The sequence below is a fragment of the Caretta caretta genome, chromosome 5 (assembly GCF_965140235.1).
Source record: "Caretta caretta isolate rCarCar2 chromosome 5, rCarCar1.hap1, whole genome shotgun sequence".
NCBI classification, from domain to species: domain Eukaryota; kingdom Metazoa; phylum Chordata; order Testudines; family Cheloniidae; genus Caretta; species Caretta caretta.
The window spans coordinates 40501929-40527170 of NC_134210.1; the positions used below are offsets into that span (position 1 = coordinate 40501929).

Below are 25242 nucleotides of genomic sequence, written 5' to 3' on the forward strand. Positions count from 1 at the left end.
CTCAAATAAATTTGTTAGTCTCTAAGGTGCCACAAGTACTCCTTTTCTTTTTAAGATCCTTTAGTGTTGCACATCCCTTTTTCATCATGCTGCCAGTAGATTCTGGTCAGTCTGCCATGGGACGATCACCACAATGTGCAAAGGGCATCCTCTAAAGCAGTGTTTTTCAGAGTTTGGGTCGCGACTCAGTACTGGGTCGTGGCATGTAAGGAACTGGGTCACCTTGCTCAGCACCCAGGGACCCGAGTGGTTCTGGTGAGCACCGCCGACCGGGACGTTAAAAGTGCCGTCGGCAGTGCTGCCCAGCTAAGGCAGGCTAGTGCCTACCTGTTCCGACATCGCGCCGCTCCCCAGAAGCGGCCAGCAGCGGGTCTGGCTTCGCGCGCTGCCGTGCCCCAAGCACTGGCTCTGCACTCCCAGCCAATGGGAGCTGGCAGGGACGGTGCTGTGGGCGAGAGCTGTGCGGAGCCACTTTTGCATGCCTCTGCTTAGGAGCCAGACCTGCTGCTGGCAGTTTCTGGGGCACAGCACAGTCTGCGGTGCCAGGACAGGCAGGAAGCCTGCCTCTGCATCCTGACTGTGCCGCTGACCAGGAGCCACCAGAGGTAAGTCCACACCCCAACCTCACGCCCCTGCCCCAGCCCTGAGCCCTCCCCCCCCCAAACCTGGAACCCCTTCCTGCACCCGCAACCCCTCATCCCCAGCCCCACCCCAGAGCCTGCACCCCCAGCCCAAAGCCCTGACTCCCTCCTGCACCTCAACCCCTTGCCCCAGCCTTGAGATCCCCCCAAACCCAGAGCCCCTCCTGCACCTCAAACCCCTCAACCCCAGGTCCATTGGGTCGCAGGCATCAAAAATTTTCTTCAACTGGGTCCCCAGAAAAAAAGTTTGAAAACCACTGCTCTAAAGGCATAGAACCACCAAAGGTTCTGTATCATCCCACTTTCCTGCTGGCAGCATAGGGCACATGTCTGAGATTCCTCTATGTTAGATTGATCCCCAGCTGCAGTTTCAGCTTCTCAGGTTACTCTAAGCTGCTATTGAGGACTGCTCCTGTTCACAACAGCCCCAGTGCAAAAACAAGCTTTCCACTACCTTCAGACCTGTGCTCTCAACCTACGCTGCACTATATACTCATTGCTATAGCTGAGTGTCTGACCCATGATTTCTTTGTATTAAATGTGGTGCAGCATCAGCATCCTTTAATGAGACTTTTCTATTTTAGGTCATCTATTTTAAGTTTAAAAATGAATCACTGATATGCTACTAAGGCAACAGCTACTATGGGTCACATGACCTTGTTTCAACCAACTGGCTTATTTGGCATTAGAAGGATACTTTTACAACTCTGTGTGCTATAGAGATGTTAAGTATAATATGCACATGTATTTAGAGAGGAGGAAAGCATGGAAAATGTTTACTGCCTTGGATTCAGATTTAAAATGAGATTTATATATCATGGTCATTGAAGCTGAAACAGAGCTATCTAACATCTTAGCTTTCTTCTTGCCCCATTGTGCTTATTGTTGCATTCTGGTTCTTATATAGAATTCACTGATCTGGTGGTGGTAGGTTTTCTTGTGGGGTTGGTAACAATTACAGAATATGAAATGAGTGGATTTTTTAAAAAATTTCCGTCTTCCTAAACAGTCTGTAACATTTTATATGTCTGTACTTAATAGTAAGGGATCAATATAATGTCCTAGGTTAGAGAAATTCATGTGGCTTTTCTTATAACAGAAGGGATCATATGGACCATGCTTTTCAGTTTTTATACATTTGTTCCTTAGATCAGGGGTTCCCACTGTTTCAGAGTATAGGTTACATTTTAATACAGCAACCCCTCAAAATCAGACTGCCCTCTCATTTTTGATTGCGTAACATTCCTGAGGCAGCTACAGCCATTGCTTACATGCACAAGTGATATTAGGTAATTATTTAATGTAATTTTAGGCTGTTTCTCTATGTGATTTATTAGTTGGAAATGAGGAGAAACCAGTTCCATGTGACCAACAAGTGCTTTGTGGACCACAAGCATTCCACTGACCACAGTTAGTGAAATTCTTCATTACATTTTCTTAAAGATACTACAAAGATGGTGTTGATATGGAAGCAGTTTTGAGAAAAAAATTCCATTGTCAAATGAAAAATACCATTGGTCTGATTTTTCGAAGTGCTGAGCACCCAAAAATCCTGCCAATGTTGATATGAGGTTTGGAATCTGGGGGTGGGGGTGGGTGTATTTTTTTTTATTAAAGGAAGCATGCATTAATTTTCCAATATTCACATTTAATATTTTTTAATTCAAATGCTATTTTAGTAAATGAAAAGAATTATATTCATTGTGGTGTATTTCTGGAGTTATTCCCATCCTCCTAGCCCATGGAGAAAAAGAGTGATGTTTTAATCTACCCTTGCCACCTCTGCTACCCTTGGCCAATAGGGAAGTAATCTGAATGTTCTTCCCCATTGACTTATCAGTTCCTACATCGATCCTCTGGGCCGTTGTGGAAGAGCACTGAAGATTTCACCTCTGTACTTTTCCTCCTGATCTTCAAGAAAGGGAAGCAAAGATTCCAGTTTCCCAATCCAGCTCGTCCCCCTCCCTCTTCCTTCCCCCCTCCCCTCCCACCAAGGTGGTGATCTGACAACTCCCTTTCTGACAGACTAACAGGATATACACTTTAGGGGCAGGGGCAATGTGGTTGAGTACCCACTTTTTGATTCTTCGGGGTATGTGTTTTATTAAAATGATGGTGGCAGAATTTTGTCTACAGTAGTTTGGTATGTTGTTGATATGGTGAAGCTGAATTTTTGCACAAACTTATTAGAATAATAAAAAATTGTGAATAGCTTGGTTGGTGGAGTAGAGAAAGGGCAAACATTTATACTATTTTCCCTGGAACCCACACCATTTGGATGCTACATCACTTCCATTTTTATTCTGAGAAAGTAAATATATATTAAAACAAGAGCTATAAACCTAAACATGTCACAAGTACACATATTACATCCTGGTGTAATTTTAATTATAGCATAAATTTTTACTTGCAGACAGGCCCTTCCACCAATTAAAATAGTGTTTATGGAGCGTTGGAGCTGGGTCCTACAGTCCTTACTAACAGGAGATATAAACCAGCAGTGCTGGATCCTAAGTCTTTTTCACAGGATTCCAGAGAAAAGTTGTGCTCTGAATAATGAGGGAAATGCGATTATCATGAAAGCACCACCGGCTAGTAATAAAAGTATTTTTATTGGCTGAAATAGAACTATATGGAATAAGAGGAGAAGGGTCTGGCCTAGATGCTTACTTTTTTCTGTATTAAACTCCTACTATAGACAATATTAATTGTTTAATTTTGAAAGAAAAGTTCATTTAAACCAGGGGTGAGCAAACTTTTTGGCCCGAGGGCCACATTGGCGTGGGGAAATTGCATGCAGGGCCATAAATGTAGGGCTGGGGCAGGGGGTGCGGTATTCAGGAAGGGGCTCAGGGCAAGGGGTTGGGGCAGAGGAGGGGGGTGGGATGTACGAGGGGGCTCAGGGAAGGGGGTGGGGGTGCAGGAGAGGTGAAGGCAGAATGCGGCGGGGGCTCAGGGCAGGGGGTTTGGGTGCAGGAGGGAGTGCGGGGTGCAGCAGGGGGCTCGGGGTTGGGTTGCAGGAGGGGTTCAGGGTGCGGTCTCCGGCCCAGCACTGCTTACCTGGAGCAACTCCAGGGTGGCAGCAGCACGCAGCAGGGCCAGGGAAGGCTCTCTGCCTGCCTGCCCGCACTGGCCTCGGCCCCGCACCACTCTGGGAAGCAGCCAGCACCATGTCACTGTGGCCCCTGGGGGACGGTGGGCCGAGGTCTCCACACGCTGCCCTTGCCTGTGGGTACCTCCCCTGAAGCTCCCATTGACCACAGTTCCCCATTCCTGGCCAATGGGAGCTTCGGGGGAGGTATCCACAGGCAAGGGCAGTGCGCAGAGCCCTCTTCCCCCCTCCCCCAGGGCCGCAGGGACGTGGTGCCAGCCATTTCCCGGAACGGCACAGGGGTGGCAAGCCCACGGGCTGGATCCAAAGCCCTGAGGGGCCGGATCCAGCCTGCGGGCCGTAGTTTGCCCACCCCTCATTTAAACACAGTGTCCCTAGTGCTGTCTTGAATCGGCCTTCCACTTTGATTTGCCAGTACCTTTCTAGGAACAGACACTGGCTAATTTTGGAAATCCTTTATTTTGTTACATTGATTTGCAGGAGGTTTACTTGAGAATAAGTGAGAGTAAGACATAACACATTTTATATTGCCCTTGATCTTTAATGTAGGTTTGTTTTTAAACAATGGTAACCATGCATAGACTTGGTTTTTTTTCAATATGTGTCTTGTATTCTAAAAAAATTGAACTGTTTAATTATTTGATATTTGGTAAGGGTTTTGGCATAGTTGGAAAAAGAAACTTTGTTCCTTTTGTTCCATGGCTGAAAAGTCACACACATCTTTACTGAGCACTATAATTTTTACCCACTTTTGGCAAATGTTCTGCATTCCCTGACTCTCAACTTTGCAATAGTCTACATTTTTTAATCTTTTTACCAGATCCTGCAAGCACAAAGAATAAAAATGATAATTTCTCTTATATATAAATGTAATAGAAAGATCCTTTCTCCACTCCCAGATAAGAGGAAGAAAACGATGATGAAACAAATTTATAATCCAGATTCCTCCCTTTCAGAATGTTCCGACCAAACAATGTTACCACAAAGCTCTATACCGCTTCTTGCTTCCACCCTATCTCCAGATGACAGGATCTCAGATTCCCAATGGTCAATCTTCTCTGATATGTTTTGGAGAATCACAGATCCTTTGAAGCTTAGGTGTTCAGGTGGGCCTTCCTGTGAGCTTTTGCCACCAATTTTGTAAACACTGAAACCCCCCAAAAATGTGAATAAGAGAGCTGCCCAGTGTAGTTTGCACTCTGGCCACTTAAGATAATTCATTCAAGAGACCCCTGATCAGGTGGATTACAGTTGGCCATTGCCTGTCCTGCAGAACTGTACTTTCCATAGACCAGCCCTTGTTGATGTATAGATACCAAAACCCCAACAATGGTCCCAGAATCATGCATCTTGAGAGCAGTAGAAAATATATGCCAGATGGCTTGTGCTTCTGATTGAGCGTCATATGCTCAAAGGGTATAGTCTACACCTCCAGAATCCCAGAGCTATTCAAATGCAGGAACTCGTTGAAACCAGCCCTGTATGTTCTTTGCATGCTTGGGCCATGTGCCATATCTGCTATACTGTGTCCTGCTTGTGTCCCCTTGTTGCGTCCTTTTGTGTACAATTAGACTATTCTACGCTTCATACTGAAGCATTTGATAACTGATGTGGATTTTTGGTGTTAGACGTTTTAACACCAAGTTACAAGTTCATTTCCTAGAGGACATGTTCTAGACTTGAGTGAAAGATGGGACAAAAGCTTTTGATGTCGGGATGGTTATTTAATCATAGATTAAATAAAGTAATATCAAAGTAGGTTTTAAAAAAACTTTTCACGTATTCACTATAAAACTTCAGAAACAAAGACATGAAACATCCTAGTGCTAGATGCAGTGTGTCTATTTTTCCTAGGTATGTAGTATATTTTCTTCCTTTTTTGGATGAAAAGAGAACATATTCAAATAACTATAAGTAATCTGAAAGCTGCATTTTATCATCTTTTATAAGCAATTCTCATCCTAAATATGAAAGTAAAATGAGAACCTGACAAGAATTAAAAAGTAGAACTTCAATTAAAAAAAAACAATTTTAGATTATTTTTACCACCGCTTAAATACAGTTTTACTTTATAAAATAGAATATTTAGAAGATAGAACTGAGGTAAGCCAACTGCAATATACCTGGGCATGAAGCATTCAACAGTTAGGAAACTCCAGCTAGTATAAAACACTGGGGTAAGTCTCCTCAGCAACAGAGACTACCGCAAACACATCACACCTGTCCTCCGCTCTATACACTGACTTCCCATGGAATTTCGAATCAAGTTCAAGGTCTTCATACTATCTTAAAGGTGCTCAATGGCTGAGGCCCAGATTATCTAAAAGATCCACCCCAGTTTGAAGGTAAAGTCCAAGGCTGTGAACTTTGCTCTTCTGGCACAGTGGAACTTTCTACAATAATGATAGCCCTTTCTTGGGAACTGGCCCAAGACAAAAGAATGAACTCCCACAAGAACTAATAACCATCACAAACCTCACTACTTTCCACTCTAAGAGCAAGTCATATTTCTTTGGCCTTTCCTTTTCTCATATAAACATATAGCTCTGTGTGTATGTGTGTGTAAATATATTTTTTTAAATCCAAAGTAAAACATTCCACTGCACACAATCTTCCCCTGCGGAGGAGATGACAGAACAAACAAGCAACAGATGTTCGTCACATTGCTTAATGCATTACTGGAGGGTACTCAGATATTATGGTTAAAGGTGCGGTATAAGAACCTGTATAGAACAGAATAGTATATATGTAGGCCATGTGCTGTTAAAGTGGCTTGTTAAGAGGTTGGATGCTCCAGCAGAGTCGATAGGAGCATTCTAGTGCCTTCATGAGACTAAGCAAGCACTGCAGTATCTGTATCAGACAAAAATGTTTCATAAAGTATTACGTGCTTCCAATATCGCCCTTCCCAAAATATCACCCTTCCCAAAGTTATGAGGCCAGTTCAACAAATCCATTTGCAAGCTATGAAAGGATGAAATGGGCCTTAAAATAGAACAAGAGAGTCACTACCATCAACCTGTCACAATGAAGTATAAAAGACTGTTTTATAGCTGTCTTCAAAGCTAGGTACAAGGTCTTGTTTCCCTTAGCTGCTTCATTCAAACTAAAACTTTGAAAAATTAAACTTTTAGTAGAGGGCTCTTCAAACTAGCAGACAAAGGCATAAAAAGATACAATGACTGGAAGCTGAAGCTAGATAAATTCAGGCTAGATTTAAGGCACAGTTTTTTAAGAGTGATGATAATTAACCATCGGGATGTTGTGGATTCTCAATCACTTAAAGTCTTTAAATCAGAATTGGATGATGCTCTAAAAGATGTGCTGGGTGAAATTCTGTGCCCTGTGTTACACAGTAAGTCAAAACAAGATCATATTGGTCCTTACTGGCCTTGATGTAAAAACAGCATATTGCTGGTAAGGGTATTCATTCAAATCCAAGATTTTTCTTGAATTTCATTTCTCACATGACTGTTGAATTAAAAAATTAAATTTAAATAATTTTGTTATTCAAGAAGGAAAGCATTTTTGGGGTAGCCACAATTTGTTCACAAGCTTATATACAGTATTTTAGTACAAAGCCATCTTTCATAAAGACAATGTTGATATGCTCCTGCTGTAATAGCAAATTTTAGAAGTTGTTTAAGAAAAATTGTTCTCCTTAACCTCTGAGGATAGGACAAGAAGCAATGGGCTTAAATTGCAGCAAGGACGGTTTAGGTTGGGCATTAAGAAAAATTTCCTGTCAGGGTGGTTAAGCACTGGAATAAATTGCCCAGGGAGGTTGTGGAATCTCTGTCATTGAAGATTTCAAGAGTAGGTTAGACAAACATCTATCAAGTATGGTCTAGGTAATACTTAGTCCTGCCTTGAGTGCAGTGGACTGCACTAGAAGACCTCTCGAGGTCCCTTCCAGGTGTACAATTCTGTGAAATATATTATTGCTATTAGAAATCATGCTTCTTAGAATCAGTCCCAGTATCACTCTTTCTCCCATAGTTTTAATCTTCCTTAGGATTACATAGTCTTTTTTTAAAAGAGCAAAATACATTCTCCCTCCTCCTTGTAACAACCTTTTATGTACTGGAAACTGTTACCATGTCACACCGCTTAGTCTTCTCGTCTTCAGACTAAACAAACCCAATTTTTTCAATCTTCCTCACAGGTCATGTTTTCTAAACCTTTAATAATTTTTGTTGCTCTTCTCTGGACTTTTTCCAATTTGTCCACATCTTTTCTGAAATGTGGTGCCTAGAACTCTAGTTGAAGCCTAATCAGCGTGGAGTAGAGCAGAAGAATTACTTCTTGTGTCTTATTTACAACACTCCTGCTAATACATCCCAGATTGATGTTCTCTTTTTTTGCAACAGTGTTTCACTATTGACTTATATTTAGCTCGTGATCCACTATGACCCCCAGCTCCCTTTCCAGAGTACTCCTTCCTAGGCAGTCAATTCCCATTTTCTATGTGTGCAACTGATTATTCTTTCCTAAGTGGAGTACTTTGCATTTGTTCTTACTGAATTTCGTCCTATTTACTTCAGACCATTTCTCCAGTTTGTGCACATCATTTTGAGTTTTAATCCTATCCTCCAAATTTAAAGATGAATTGCACTCATATAGTAATGATAAATGTTTTCCCCTTATTTAAGATACTTCAATTTTTGTCCAGTTTTGTAACTGTCTACAAGGTTGTATGGTATAAGTTATTAGTAGACGTATAGTGCAGTCTCATTCTTCTAAAGGGAAAAAAAAAAGAAAACTCTACATTTCTAGTTATTTACCTCTTAGATACTTTTGGTCACTTGTTTTGCCAGTTGCTTCTTAGCTGTTTGTGTAATTTATTTTAAAAGTTTTGAAAAGCTACTTGACAATGTGTTCAGCTGAGCATTAAATAATGAAAACATTGTAATATAGGTGTGCCCTATGCTTATCAAGCAAATTTCCTGTTTAGCTAGTCCAGCTAAAACATTTTCCTGTTTTTTTTCCAGTGTTATCCAAGATAAATTCTGTGGCATCATTAACATTTCTGTGGAAGGGCTGCATGATGTTATGACTGAAGATCCTGAAACAAGAACATACAAAGAGTAAGTGGAAAATCTAATTAACCCATGTGTGCTGAATAGTACTAGCAGTTTAAGATTTGTGCTCTCCCTCTCCCTCTCCCTGGAAAAACTGCTTTGGGGAGTTGAGACAGTTGCATGTTCTGAAGAAGTCTGTTTTCACAATAGTAGATTTTTTTTGTATGGGGTTTCATGGGAGTATTGAAGCATGAGAAAAGTTTTGTAATTTTGTAACAAGCTTGAAGTGGGAGTAGACTAAATTAGACTTTGGCTAATAAATTCACCTACCACATGGTTTTACAAATCGTGCGTGTTCTTGCGTGTGCGCGCTCCGATTTGTAAGATATTGTGGTAGGTAAATGTATGAGGCAATGTCTAATTTGTAAGGCTGTCGATTAATCGCAGTTAACTCACGCGATTAACTCAAAAAATTGTAATAAAAAAATAGTGATTAATCACAGTTTTAATTTCACTGTTAAACAGTAGAATACTAATTTAAATGTATTAAATATTTTGGACATTTTTCTACATTTTTATATATTGTATTCTGTGTTGTAACTGAAATCAAAGTGTATATTATTTTTTATTACAAATATTTGCACTGTAAAAATTATAAAAGAAATAGCATTTTTCAATTCACATCATACAAGTACTGTAGATTTTTTTCGGTTACCTAAATGCTCTCAAAAACAAAACAATGTAAAACTTCAGAGCCTACAAGTCCACTCAGTCCTACTTCTCATTCAGCCAATCACTAAGACAAACAAGTTTGTTTACATTTAGAGGAGATAATGCTGCCCTCTTATTTACAACGTCACCAGAAAGTGAGAACAGGCATTTGCATGGCACTTTTGTAGTTGGCATTGCAAGGTATTTACATGCCAGATATGCTAAACATTCATATGCCCCTTCATACATAGGCCACCTTTCCAGAGGACAATATTTAAATAAATGGTATTCTATTATTGTTTAACAGTGCGATTAATCACGGTTAATTTTTTTAAGCGCTTGACAGCTTTATTAACTTGATTTCTTTATTGCATGGCTTTTCATGAGCATGTGTACACTTACACCCCTATGTATTTATTAAAGAGCATTTGTTTTATAAATTATATGTACTTCATTCAGTGTTTCTCCTAAGGTGGTACACCTCTACCCTGATATAACGCTGTCCTCGGGAGCCAAAAAATCTTACCATATTATAGGTGAAACTGCGTTATATCGAACTTGCTTTGATCCACTGAAGCATTCTCCCCCCCTTCCCGAGCGCTGCTTTACCGCGTTCTATCTGAATTCGTGTTATATCAGGTCGCATTATATCAGGGTAGAGGTGTATCAATAAAAGCATAAGTTTTTCAGGCTTGTTCCCAAAGCAACAAAGCTTGCCTGTTGAGACTAAATTGTATAAAATGGAAATAAAATGACCTTGATTTATTGCTTAAAATGAACCATGTGTTTTTGCAAGATATTCTGTTTCTAGTGTTTGGGGAGAAAATCAAGACTGGATGAAATCTGGTACCCAACTTACAGCACTGGAGAGACTGGGAGCCCATTCTACAAGAGTAACCCTTCCTCCACAGCTTGTCTACGTAATAGTATCTGCATCTTAGATGTAAAAGTCTTTATTTAAAAGGACCTCATCCCTCTTCATGAGAATTACTGTGTGCTAATCTTCTGCAAGGCATATCTGATGATGCAGTTTCTTGAGAGAGAAAGGAACGTTGCTGCAGATCCACATTTATCCATCCTCCTTCCTTGCTTCTTGGGAGTACTGCAGCTAGTTTAGACGAAGTAGAGAAATGAATACTTATGTGACGAGGCCTGGTTCTTGGGTCCGCAGATGGAAATCCCCCTTCCCCCCATGTTTAAAATATGTTAGAATGGTTGTGAAATTGCAAGGCCAGTGTGTCTCTGCGGAGGTTATATATTCTGAGAAGTCTAGTCATTGGTAAGAAATTCTCCTTCTACAGAGGTCATAAGCACTGTGACTCAGGTGTTTTCGGACTTACAAAGGATTCCTTAACAACCTTAGAAGTACTTCTAAGTCACAATGTATTTATGGTCAGGTAGAGCCTTTGTAATTCTGAATGTGCTGCTCTGCCTAAATGCATTAAAACAACGTAAATTACAGAGGTATTTCGGAGTGTAAAAAAACAAATGTAGGTACTGCTTTCACACATCCAATTCCTTTATGCCTTAATCCTCCTTAAACATTTACAATGAAATATAAAAATAAATAAAATAAAATGAACAATCGTGAAGAGTAAACCTTTTTGTTAATGGAAAAAACAAAGACTAGCAATGACACATCAATATAAGCCGCCATCATATTTTATTCCCCAAGCAGAGACCATATCAGCTACAAGAGAGAGAAAGCAGGATTTTACATATAAATATCTTCCTGTTGATAACACTCACACATATGTATGAAGGGGAAAAATCTGTTCTCCAATGCTATGGTCCTAAGGATATCAAAATACAATGTATTCTAGAAAGCAAGAGTGTCATTATTGAGATTTTCTCCAGCATGTTCATCTTCTGTCAAGTTAGAGGATGTTTTAGCTGAAAAATAATTTGAATTCAGTTTACAACTTTATATTGCAAAAAACCAGTGTTGTTCAGGCTCATAAATAATATACACTGTTCCTCTGTTTAATTTGGCAGCAACAGGGATATTAAACAGGAAGAAGTTAAATTCCGCTATATATTTTAACCCCCTGCTAAAAAAATTAAAAAGTGTTCCCTTTGAACTACATGAAACACATCCCTACAAGAAAAAACAGAACTTTAAAACTCAGAGATAACACATAATTTCTTTATCTCATCAGCTCCAAAATTCAGTGTCAATCTGACAAAAAAACAGATATCACAATGAAAGCAGAGTGTGATGTCATAGCTGACATTGGTTCAAAATATGGATTATCCATTGTCAACAGATCCCTCTTGTACCTGTGAAGAGAGCATGGAGCTTAAGCATTATAATGCAGGAATCAAAAAGGTCTTACTATAGGAGAGGAGCGTTCCTTTAATTTCAAGCATCTCTTAGTTATAATTTAAACACATTGAGGGGTTTGTTAATTAAGTAACTGTCAGTATGGAAGAGAAATGTACAAAATATAAATTGATTGAATATTTTGTTTTTTCCATTGCAACACAGCATATCTGAACACCACATCAAACCAGTAATCTGTGTAGCCTGATATCCTGTTGCTGATAATGACCAATGCAACATACTTCAGAGGAAGGTTGCAATAAACTCCATAGTAGATAAATAAGGATAAACTGCCTGATAGGGGACAATTCTTTCTAACCGCTTTGTTTGTATGTTTTAATTGGTTTATGCCCTAAAGCAGGAGGTCTTTATATCTGGTATAAAAAGTTTTTTTACCCTATGTATGTAACTGTGGATGTTCCCATTTTTCATCCAAGTGTGTAATCCTTGTGACAATGAGTTGTACAGGTTAAGTATGTGCTGTGTAAAAAGAGTATTTTCCTTTGTCAGATTTTATATATTACTTGTAAATTTCATGGAATATTCTTTGTTCCACTCTGCTTCTCGGAGATTCATTGTCCTAAATTAAAGTCTCAGTTTGTTCATGTAAAGAAGCAAGTTTACTTGCTGTACTGGTTTGTGTAAGTCACCTAAACTCCGTGCTGAGGTATGAATCAAATCCAATTTCTGTTCTACTGATTCATGTGTTATTATCAGAGCAAGTTTTTGTGTGGTTAGAACTTAGTAACATTTTCTGCCTCTTCATTTTGTGTAACTTCGGAAAGTATTATTTCAGCTGTAAGTTGCAAAGTCTGATTTTGTTAACTGCCAGATGGTCCATAATACTACTACCTCCTTACCATAGGCTTTTGCAAAGAGCTCTGTGGATCTGGTTATTTTATGGTTGGTAGTTTGTTACTGGTTAAGAATCTCTCTCTAATTGCCTTCCCCGGTGTTTATTTAGACACTAAAGGAACTGGGATAGGGTTGTATTAATGTTTTGTCAAGGGCAGTTTTTGTTTTTGTTCCCCCCCTCCCAGAGACAGTTTATTTACTATCTCCAGTGAAAAAATACTCAAAAATCTTAGACTTCAATTATAATGCAGCCTGGAACCTTCATTGGCAACTTGGGTTTACACTACAATGGTGCAGACTCCATGGCTTATCTTAAACATAAAACAAGGGAAACCCTTGAGTTCTGTGGTTGCTATTCAAACACAAACTTCTCTTTCACGTTGCTAATATATATAGTTTTGTAGTATGCTGTTGACTTGCAAAGGGGAGAGAGAGGATCTGTGAACTAACTAGTGTCAGAACTGATGCGAGTCTTGTGATACATTTCCCAAGTATAGATATGTCCTAAGAGAGAACAGTCTTGAAACAAAGGGAACTGACACCTTCATTAGCTCATTGAGGAGCACTTGGACTGCAGCGTCTTCACCACAGGGGGCTTATTACATTATTTATTGGCTCATCATAACTTTGGGGTCAGAAATTTGCAGCCCCACATCCATATGTGTGCCTTTCCTTTCATTTCTACCGATCTGCATCAAATTATGGAACACACATCTCCTTTTGAAAATAAATTTCTTATTCACCAATTCACTTTTACTGAAGACCCTAATCACTTTTTACTGTAATAAAACAAACCTCTGAGAGCCATTTTTAAAGTGCACCAAGCATCTGTGACGTGAAATACTGGGATTATATAGCACTGTTATTAAACTGAACCTTGAAAAACCTTAATGAAAGAATAAGTTAAATCACCACAGAGCACAAAAGTAGAGACAACTTTATTAGTAAGCAGCATTCAACAGTAGGCTTACTTTGCAGCCTGGGCAAATGCACAGTTCTTATAAAGCAGAACCAATCCCTCAGCATCTGAAATTTTTAAATTTTACTTCAAAACCTGACTTAAACCAGAGACTTAAATAGAAAAACATTTGAGCCCTCTCTGTAACCACAGTAACTTCTAAATCCATATGTCTATTTAGTGTAGCAAACAAACTGAAAAAAACGGGACTTGGTTTTACATATGCTGTAGGAATACATGTTTTAAAAACTGGCTCAATATATCCTAGCTGAAAACAAGTTGTCTAAGCAGGTTGGCAATTTAAAAAGGACACTATTGCCTCTAACAGTGGAAGCACCCCTTTACAATAAAATAGGTACCGCTAAACCTCTTGAGTGACATGGGACCCTTTATGTTATCTGTTGATAATCCTGTTGAGGTGGCTACTGTTAAAAAGCAATGCTAGTTTTTAAATAACTTATAAATATTTTTCCATTATCTTGAAGACCTAGTCTGCCATTTATTTCTTGAGTGTTTTAATTCTTAGTGTGAATTTACAATATCTGTATTCCTGTTCTTAGCTGCATGTTGATGTCTCATTTTGAGGAGCCCAAAATGACAGAAGATGAGGAACCTCCTACAGAACAGGACAAAAGGAAGAAGACGGTAAGCTCTTTATATCTTTAGTTAAATGTTTGGAGTTATAATTTAATACAGTAGTCAACCTTAAGTCTTTGCCACTGGATTTGGTTCATCCATTGTTGTCATTTATAGTACACTTTAAAAACTCTACTCCCAATCTGAGAGGTCAGGAACCTTTAGAACAAATTGCATAGAATAGACAATTATACTTTTGCATTTTTTTCAGACTCTAAAGTCTAGTAAAGAACAAAATAGTCAGACACATAGCAGAACCTAATTTGTTGGGGAATAGTCAACACGTTTTTTGTAAAGGGAAATCATACCTCCCCAAGCTACTAGAATTCTTTAAGGGGGTCAACAAGCATGTGGACAAGGGGGATCCAGTGCATATAGTGTATTTAGATTTTCAGAAAGCCTTTGACAAGGTCCCTCACCAAAGGCACTTAAGCAAAGTAAGCAGTCGTGGGATAAGAAGGAAGGTTCTCTCATGGATTGGTAACTGGTTAAAAGATCGGAAACAAAGGGTAGGAATAAATGGTCAGTTTTCAGAATGGAGAGAGGTAAATAGTGGTGTCCCCCAGGGATCTGTACTGGGCTCAGTCCTATTTAACATATTCATAAATGATCTGGAAAAGGGGGTAAACAGTGAGGTGGCAAAATTTGAAGATGATACAAAACTACTCAAGATAGTTAAGTCCCAGGTAGACTGTGAAGAGCTATAAAAGGATCTCTCAAAACTTGGTGACTGGGCAACAAAATGGCAGATGAAATTCAGTGTTGATAAATGCAAAGTAATGCACATCAGAAAACAATCCCAACTATACATATAAAATGATGGGGTCTAAATTAGCTGTTACCACTCAAGAAAGAGATCTTGGAGTCATGGTGGATAGTTCTGTGAAAACATACACTCAATGTGCAGCAGCAGTCAAAAAAGCAAACAGAATGTTGGGAATAATTAAGGAAGGGATAGATAATAAGACAGAAAATATCATATTGCCTCTATATAAATCCATGGTATGCCCACATCTTGAATACTGCGTGCAGATGTGGTCGCCCCATCTCAAAAAAGATATATTGGAATTGGAAGAGGTTCAGAAAAGGACAACAAAAATGGTTAGGGGTATGGAACGGCTACCATTTGAGGAGAGGTTAATAAAACTGGGACTTTTCAGCTTGGAAAAGAAATGACTAAGGGGGGATATGATTGAGGTCTACAAAATCATGACTGATGTGAAGAAAGTAAATAAGGAAGTGTTATTTACTCGTTCTCTTAACACAAGAACTAGGGGTCAACAAATGAAATTAATAGGCAGCAGGTTTAAAACAAACAAAAAGAAGTATTTTTTCACACAACACAGTCAACCTGTGGAACTTCTTGCCAGAGGAGGTTGTGAAGGCCAAGACTACAACAGGGTTCAAAAAAAGAACTAGATAAATTCATGGAGGATAGATGCATCAATGGCTATTAGTCAGGATGGGCAGGTACGGTGTCCCTAGCCTCTGTTTGCCAGAAGCTGGGAATGGGTGACAGGGGATGGATCACTTAATGATTACCTGTTCTGTTCATTCCCTCTGGGGCAACTGGCACTGGCCACTGTCGGAAGACAGGACACTGGGATAGATGGAACTTTGATCTGACCCAGTATGGTTGTTCTTATATTCTTAAAGAAATGCTGCCAAGAAGTGATGGGGGGGAGGAGAAAAAAAATCCCTCAATATGTCTTCCAGTTTTTGCCTATGTCTCAAACAGGAACATTACTAAGAATTTCCAAAAATTTAGCCTTTCTTGCAGGAAAAAAAAAAGTATAAGCACAGAATAATAGTTAGAAACTTGAAACATTTTCTATCCTCTAGAACAGAAGTGACAGAACATATCTGTAAAAATTTGTTTAAGTCATATTTCATTCTTTCTTTGGTAGGAAGCCAACATCTTATATAAACATTTGGCTTTCGTGTTCTTTGGTATATAGTTAGCAGTTTTCTCAGGTGGTTCTTAATTTCCTTAAATTGTATGAAAGGTTTCAGAGTAGCAGCCGTGTTAGTCTGTATCCGCAAAAAGAAAAGGAAGACTTGTGGCACTTTAGAGACTAAGAAATTTATTTGAGCATAAGCTTTCGAGAGCTACAGCTCACTTCATCGGATGCATGTAGTCGAAAATACAGTGAGGAGATTTATATACACAGAGAACATGAAACAATGGGTGTTACCATACACACTGTAACAAGAGTGATCAGGTAAGGTGAACTATTACCAGCAGGAGAGCGGGGGGGGAGGGGAGACCTTTTGTAGTGATAATCAAGGTGGACCATTTCCAGCAGTTGACAAGAACGTGTGAGGAACAGTAAGGGGGGGAAATAAACATGGGGAAATAGTTTTACTTTGTGTAATGACACATCCACTCCCAGTCTTTATTCAAGCCTAAGTTAATTATATCCAGTTTGCAAATTAATTCCAATTCAGCAGTCTCTCGTTGGAGTCTGTTTCTGAAGTTTTTTTGTTGAAGAATTGCCACTTGTAGGTCTGTAATTGAATGACCAGAGAGATTGAAGTGTTCTCCAACTGGTTTTTGAATGTTATAATTCTTGACATCTGATTTGTGTCCATTGATTCTTTTACGTAGAGACTGTCCAGTGTGGCCAATGTACATGGCAGAGGGGCATTGCTGGCACATGATGGCATATATCACATTGGTAGATGTGCAGGTGAACAAGCCTCTGATAGTGTGGCTGATGTGATTAGGCCCTATGATGGTGTCCCCTGAATAAATATGTGGACACAGTTGGCAACAGGCTTTGTTGCAAGGATAGGTTCCTGGGTTAGTGTTTTTGTTATGTGGTGTGCGGTTGCTGGTGAGTATTTGCTTCAGGTTGGGGGGCTGTCTTACTGTAAGCAAGGACTGGCCTGTCTTCCAAGATCTATGAGAGTGATGGGTCTCCTTCAGGATAGGTTGTATATCCTTGATGGTGCCCTGGAGAGGTTTCAGTTGGGGGCTGAAGGTGATGGCTAGTGGCGTTCTGTTATTTTCTTTGTTGGTCCTGTCCTGTAATAGGTAACTTCTGGGTACTCTTCTGATCTGTTTCTTCACTTCACCAGATCAGACAAATCAGACATCAAGACGTCTCTAAGGTGCCACAAGTCCTCCTTTTTTAAATTGCATGCTAATTTTAAGTAGAGCCGATTAATGTTTTAGGTCAACTCTGCATATTAATCTAGCTAAATCCACTTTTCATTAAGATTGCAGTATCCCTAATTACAATAATCCCATTCAGCTGTTTTTAATTTTGTATTTTTAATTCTAAACTTCCATAGTTTAAGTTAATTAGAACATATTCATTAAAAGAAATAATAAAACAGTTTCACAATCCACAAAAATATTATCTTACTGATACATAGCAGGTTTATTGTATCCTTTTATAATGATAGTGGTTTGGTTGCTTTAATAGAGCCAAGTTCAGTAAGAATGCAATGCTTGTAAATTGTTTTGAAGACCTGTTTGCAATAAAATTCTGTGCTAAGTGCTCCCTTTTTGGCAGCAGGTACCCAGACCCAACAATGCTAATTCAGGATATATTTGCTGTTGCATAAAATAATCCACTTCTTCCCTTCACCTTAGTTGTTGTCTTTTAGTCCAAGCTTGAATTTTTGTTCTTCCTCCCTAGGTTTTTTTTTTTTCCTGATAGGGTACTGATATACAGAACCCGTCATCTGAACTGTCATAGACCAAGCCACAGAATGACATTGTATGGCATTCACCTTTTAATTTACTTTGTGTGTCTCATTTGAGACAATGCAGACTCACTACCAACCAGGCTTTCCAAGCACTGGTGTTTACAAGAAATCCACCATCTTATATCGGGAGGTAGAGTAGCTTAACATATTTCTTTCAGGTCAGAAGGAAGTAATGTGGAGAAGCAGAGGAGGGAGTCCTAGATAACAGGGAAATCTTCTTCAGTGATAACTGGTCGTCATCCTAGTAGTCACAGTAAGTGACAAGGAGAAATCCAAGATCTGCACTTCTGCAACTGAGCCACCGAAAGCAAATTTGCCAGTGAGAGGGAATGTAAAATCTCTCTAGTGTAATTTTGTTATTTCATTAGACAAAATATTTCTTTGAGTAACAGAACATTTAGATAAAAGGTCTGCATCTGGTACGCCAAAAATCAGTTTTTGAAAATGACATCATGATATTAAGCATGTGCATTTCTTCTTTTGTCTGCATTGTTTCATCAGCTGACTTCTAAGAATGAATGGTTCTTCTTCAAGTGTTTTCTCATGTCGATTCCATTCTAGGTATGCGCGCGCCCACGTGCACGGTCGTCAGAGATTTTTGCCTGGATTATTTAATTTAAACACCACTGAGGTTCTTGAAGTTAGTGGTATTCGTAGAGCCAGCTGTGGCACCATTTCCAGTGCTGCACTCATGCGTCGGTATGTCAGGTGCCACCTGCTCTGTGCTCTCTCAGTTCCTTCTTACTGCCTGTGGTGGTTAGTCGGAGCACCTGTCTTTGCATAGCAAGGGCTAGTGGTTTCATCTCTTCCGACTTCGAGCCTTAGGGCCTTGTAAATAGTTGTTAATAGTAGTTAGTTAAATGTAGTTAGGAGTTAGAAGTTAGAGTCCCAGCGGGGACTTTGCCCCAGGTGAAGCATGCCCCAGTCTCCAGGGTTTAAGCCCTGTGCGGACTGTCACAGACTAAGTGACCCCCACAACTGCCGCCTCAAGTACTTGGGGGAGTCACATGTGAAAGACATGTGCCATATTTGTAAAAATTTTCGACCCCGGATTCAGAAAGAGCGGGATATTGGTTTGCGGGCTTTCGTCATGGAGTTGGCCCTTTGTCTGACTTCTGAGCCTTCCCGCCAAGACTCGCCTAGTACCTCGGCCTCAGTGCACAGCACACCCCTGGCACCAGGCTCCGCCCAGCACCTCTCCCCATCACCCAGAAAGAAAATGAAGAAGCCCAAGACAGGCAGCATTCTCTATTTCCATGCCACAGATCTCCGGCAGCACAGCCCAGATCTTCTAGGGCTCACCGTCGGTCACTGGCACCACAATCATGATCCCCACCATCTCAATGCAGATCGCCTCAGGGAAGGCGCCAGTCTCCGTTGCACTGGTGCACCGTTCATCCTCCACCGGTCATCCTCAGCCCAGCTCTCGGTTGCCTGCCCTGTCGTAATTCCAGTCCCCCTGGCCCCCTTGATACCAGCACAGGTCCTCCCACTCCAAACACCGGTCTCCGGCAGCGACGGTCAGCAGGCAGACACAGGGGTCAGTGGCCCCGCCGTGGTCACCAGAAGGGGATTCCTCTGGCATGGAAGGGCAGTTCAGCCCCTGGCCAAGACCCCACCAGCGCCAATGGTCACCTAAGGCCGCGTCGACATCTACGGCCGCCTTGGTAGCACAGCCAGTGGCCAGCGCAGTGGCCTTAAAAGAGTGCATGGGTCATGCTGGTAATGCACTGCCAGTGGAGGAGATGGCTGAGCAGGTGGACACCTTGTTCAGTGTCGTCTCAGCCTCTACTCCAGCATGTGTTGCACTACTAGTGCATGACGGGGTCCTGAAAATTGCCATGGCCCTCTGGTAAACCCCGTCATCCATCCCTCCCACCTCCAAACGGCCGAAAAGAAGTACTGCATCCCGGCCAAAGGGTTTGAGTACCTTTATACCTGCCCACATCCAGACTTGCTGGTTGTCTCTGTGGCCAATGAAAAGGACAAGCATGGGCAATCTAGTTCAACTGCCAAAAATAAAGAGGCCAAAAGACTGGACATTTTGGAGAGAAAAATGTATTCAACAGCCAGCCTGCAATTCCAGATGGTGAACCATCAGGCCCTCTTGGGCAGGTACAGTTTTAACTCATGGGACTCCCTCCATAAGTTCAAGGCGTCCCTCCCTCAGGATCTAGCCCAGGAATTCGGTACCCTGGTGGAGGAGGACACCACGACAGCCAGATGGCGAGGGATGTGCAGACTTGGCAGCTAGGGTGGTCGCATCGGGGTGGTCATGAGGTGCAGCTCCTGGCTTCAGACTCCCAGCCTGTCCCAAGAGATGCAGACCTCTATCCAGGACCTCCCATTCGATGGGAATGGTCTCTTTTCAGAGCAAACTGATGCGACACTGCATTGGTAAAAGGACACTTGGGCCACCCTTCGCTCGCTGGGCATGCATATGCCCCAGTCTGCATGGAAGAAGTTATGGCCGCCCCTGCCACCAAGACCTTGGCAGCCTCCTCAAGGGTATGCAAGGAGAAGGGAGAAGGACACGAGCTTGTGAGTCTCCTAGAATGGAATCAACATGAGCAAGCATGCAAAGAAGAAAAAACGGTTACCTATCTTTTCGTACCTGTTGTTCTTTGAGATGTGTTGCTCATGTCCATTCCATTACCCGCCCTCCGACCCCTTTGTCGGGGTTGTCAGCAAGAAGGAACTGAGAGGGCATAGGGCTGGTGGTGCTTGATATACCGACACATAAACGCGGCACTCAAGGGGGTGCCAGAGCTGGCCCTATGGATACCGCTAAGGCAAAAATCTCCAATGACCACGCACGTGGGTGCGTGCACATCTAGAATGGAATGGACATGAGCAACACATCTTGAAGAACAACAGTTATGAAAGGTAGGTAACTGTTTTTTACTTTTGAATGATTGACAGTGCAACTTGTCAGAAATCTACTATACTATTTTTTCATGCATTATGGAGAGATACTTTATTTGTAAATGTAGTTTTATAAGAGTATAGCAAGTTAGTTACTAGAGTGTTGTTCTCTCTATATTTAAGAGTGTTTCAGTACAGCAGTTAAAAGTTTTTCTAAAGTACATCATGCTCCATTAACTGTAAATCTAGGGCCAGACTCTCAGCTGCACTTAATCCATCTTGCAGTAAATGGTCTGAATTCAAACAGTAGTCCCATGACCCATGAGATATTGGGAACACAATGGAAAAAGTCTCTGTAAAGTGAGGTTTAAATAATACTTTCTGGTCAGTTAAGGATTATTTAATTTAAACACCACTGGGGTTTATCTTGGAATAGAATGTTAATTCATTGCTTTATAGTTTTAGAGACAGATTTCTTCTGATAATGAGTATCACAACATAACTGAAACATTTTTAAAGTGAAATAACAGTGTGCACTGCATACTAGGGAAAAAGAAAAGGAGGACTTGTGGCACCTTAGAGACTAAGAAATTTATTTGAGCATAAGCTTTTGTGAGCTACAGCTCACTTCATCGGATGCATGTAGTGGAAAATACAGTGGGGAGATTTTATATACACAGAGAACATGAAACAATGGGTGTTACCATACACAAGAATGTAACAAGAATGATCAGGTAAGGTGAGCTATTACCAGCAGGAGAGCGGTAGGGGGGAACCTTTTGTAGTGATAATCAAGGTGGGCCATTTCCAGCAGTTGACAAGAACACGTGAGGAACAATAGGGGGGGAGATAAACATGGGGAAATAGTTTTACTTTGTGTAATGACACATCCACTCCCAGATACCACACGATCCGTTGTCTACAGCCAAGCTCTACGATACAACCGCATTTGCTTCAACCCCTCAGACAGAGACAAACACACACAAGATCTCTATCTAGCGTTCTTACAACTACAATACCTACCTGTTGAAGTGAAGAAACAGATTGACAGAGCCAGAAGAGTACCCAGAAGTCACCTACTACAGGACAGGACCAACAAAGAAAATAACAGAATGCCACTAGCCATCACCTTCAGCCCCCAACTAAAACCTCTCCAGGTAATCATCAAGGATCTACAACCTATCCTGAAGGACGACCCATCACTCTCACAGATCTTGGGAGACAGGCCAGTCCTTGCTTACAAACAGCCCCCCAACCTGAAGCAAATGCTCACAAGCAACCGCACACCACACAACAAAAACACTAACCCAGGAATCTATCCTTGCAACAAAGCCTGTTGCCAACTGTGTCCACATATCTATTCAGGGGACACCATCATAGGGCCTAATCACATCAGCCACACTATCAGAGGCTCGTTCACCTGCACATCTACCAATGTGATATATGCCATCATGTGCCAGTAATGCCCCTCTGCCATGTACATTGGCCAAACTGGACAGTCTCTACGTAAAAGAATCAATGGACACAAATCAGACATCAAGAATTATAACATTCAAAAACCAGTCGGAGAATACTTCAATCTCTCTGGTCACTCAATTACAGACCTAAAAGTGGCAATTCTTCAACAAAAAAACTTCAGAAACAGACTCCAGCGAGAGACTGCTGAATTGGAATTAATTTGCAAACTGGATACAATTAACTTAGGCTTGAATAAAGACTGGGAGTGGATGGGTCATTACACAAAGTAAAACTATTTCCCCATGTTTATTTCCCCCCCTTACTGTTCCTCAGACATTCTTGATAACTGCTGGAAATGGCCCACCTTGATTATCACTACAAAAGGTTCCGCCCTCCCCCCCCCAGCCACCCTCACTCTCCTGCTGGTAATAGCTCACCTTACCTGATCACTCTTGTTACAGTGTGTATGGTAACACCCATTTTTCATGTTCTCTTTGTATATAAAATCTCCCCACTGTATTTTCCAATACATGCATCTGATGAAGTGAGCTGTAGCTCTCGAAAGCTTATGCTCAAATAAATTTCTTAGTCTCTAAGGTGCCACAAGTCCTCTTTTTCTTTTTGCGGATACAGACTAACACGGCTGCTACTCTGCAACCTGCATACTAGAGGTCTGAGAATACTTAACTTTATATTGAAGTAAATGATTTTTTGGTTGAAGTTAGATTACTTTCATATGGGTATGTATTTGGAACTTTTTTTTTATTCTCTTGCCTAGTATTTCTTATAATTTGCTGAGAAAATAACATATATATATATATATATATAATAAACTGTGAGAAATTGTACTTGTTCACTGCTTATAATAAAGAAAAAAGTTAACCACTGTGATTATAAAGAGACTATTGATTTGTCTCTCTTATTATATTGTAAATCTAACTCTGAGGATTAGGCTGCATTTGACTCATCCCTGCCTGATCTTGAATTAAAGTATTTGTCTGATCCTTCCTGTGAGATAAGTTCATCCCTGGGGAAGTCATGCAATGCCGTTTTTCTGATGAGACTGTAGATAGCTCAAGATACTTAAAGGAAAACAGAATCCAGTTTGTATAGGCATGTTGGCTGAAAGTTTGTAAAATAAAGAGCCTTTCTCACAATAAGGAACCCATGAGAGACCTTCCTTGTTGCAGCCATCTTGCTGGAAAATGATTTTTATTGGGATTTTTTCTACATAATATAGTGCATCACACACAAATATAGATTTATAAAAAGTATACAGAAATCAATAAGAAAAATATTGGTACAGTACTAATTATAAATAGGTTTATTTGTTTTTTTATTAGCTTGTTTGCAGTACAATGCACACAGTAAAATATTGTGTCCCATACAGTGCAACAGTATTGTTGATAGCATGAGAACAATTTGGTGGTAATCAACGAAACTGTGGATTATTTCTCTTTAACATCTTCAAAGTTCTACTGGCGTTGAACCCTCATTGCTTAAGCTTAAAAAAACCCCATGAATTTTATCTCTTTTCAAGCTTAAAGCCACATTAACCTTTCTCCCTGTGTGCTGCAAGTTCTGTGCTAGGTCTCTAAGAGGCTCAGTTCAGAACCTCACCCTCTGTCTCTGCTCATTGGGAAAGGGACTTCTATATTCTATACTTCTATATTTGTACAGCACCCAATCCTGATCATGACCTCTGGATGCTTTCATAATATAAATAACTGGGAAATGAGAGCTATAGCAGATTCAGTGACTTGATTCCAGTGCACACTTCTGAGTCAGTTCTGACCTCAGAGTAGTGGCATCATCATAAATTAGTAACTGCTTTGAGGTACTTAGATACTACATTGATGGTAGCCCGATAAATACCTAGACAAAGATTACTTGTTTCAACATTAAAAGTACTATTTATCAGCCTGTTAGAAAGCTATGCAGCAGTGTTTCATATGCCAACTACAGTGGTATCTGCTTTATTGGGAAACCTTTACTGAGTGTCTGTCATCGTGATTAAGCAGTTGTTCTGATAATCTTTTTTTCATAAACAGTCTGAAAAGCTTTATAATGAGAGTTAACACTGAACTGAATAAAAAGGCTGATACTGAGCTGATATTCAGTACATTTCTTCTTTTAATCCTTCCTTGGCCATTTCTGAATTCGAAGGCTAACCATTTCAAATGTAAATATTACTTAACCCCTTGACACTGACTGAATCCTCACTGAGCAGAATTTTTGCTAATGCTGTCCCAATTAAGTAACAATCAATGCCGTACATTATAATTAGGCTAGTTCAATTTTCAGGAAAATGTCTCACTTAAGTTGCTGTCCTTATTAAGAATATCCTAATTCAATTTAGTAGACCAATTATAACAATAATAATATGTATTTCTGTAGGGCCTACCTTATGAAGATCTCCAAACACAACACATGTTAGTTAGAATTAAATAGTATTATTCCCCACATTTATCCCCATGTGGGAAATGAGGCACAGAAATTAAGTGCCCAGGATTACACAGGAGGTCTGTGGAAGAACTAGAAATAGAAACCAGATACTCGATCTGAATTACATGTCAAATTTATTTTTCCCATGGGGAGTTTTCCTGATTCATGTGCAGAGGAAGACAAAGAGTCTTGTCAGGTGTATATACATTACCAAGCTTGTTATTTTATGATCATGTAGAAAAGTTTCCATTCATATAATGCAATAATTTCAATAAAATCACAACACAAAATTTAAACAAAGATCCCTAACTAAACGTCAATTTCAATACAAACTTTAAGAAAAAAAAATTCTTGATACAAAATCACAATATTTTAGAAGACGGTGCAGTTTAAATATATGCAAATTGTTCAAATCTGTCAGTTTGCTATACAAAATATTAAAATGCTTTACAAAAATAATATTAAGTGCCTTTCATATAACTGTCATCTGAACAGAGACC

At 40.3% G+C, this 25242-nt stretch overlaps 1 protein-coding gene across 6 annotated transcripts in view; it reads left to right on the plus strand.

Moving 5' to 3' along the window:
• The window catches only part of IPO11 (importin 11), a 297412-nt gene that overhangs the window by 264115 nt on the left and 8055 nt on the right, over nucleotides 1–25242 (plus strand). For all 6 annotated transcript variants that reach the window (XM_048851646.2, XM_048851648.2, XM_048851647.2 and 3 more), the window contains 2 exons: nucleotides 8745–8840; nucleotides 14182–14266. In XM_048851646.2, coding sequence (XP_048707603.1) covers nucleotides 8745–8840; nucleotides 14182–14266 — 181 coding nt within the window. The remainder of the gene's footprint in view (nucleotides 1–8744; nucleotides 8841–14181; nucleotides 14267–25242) is intronic.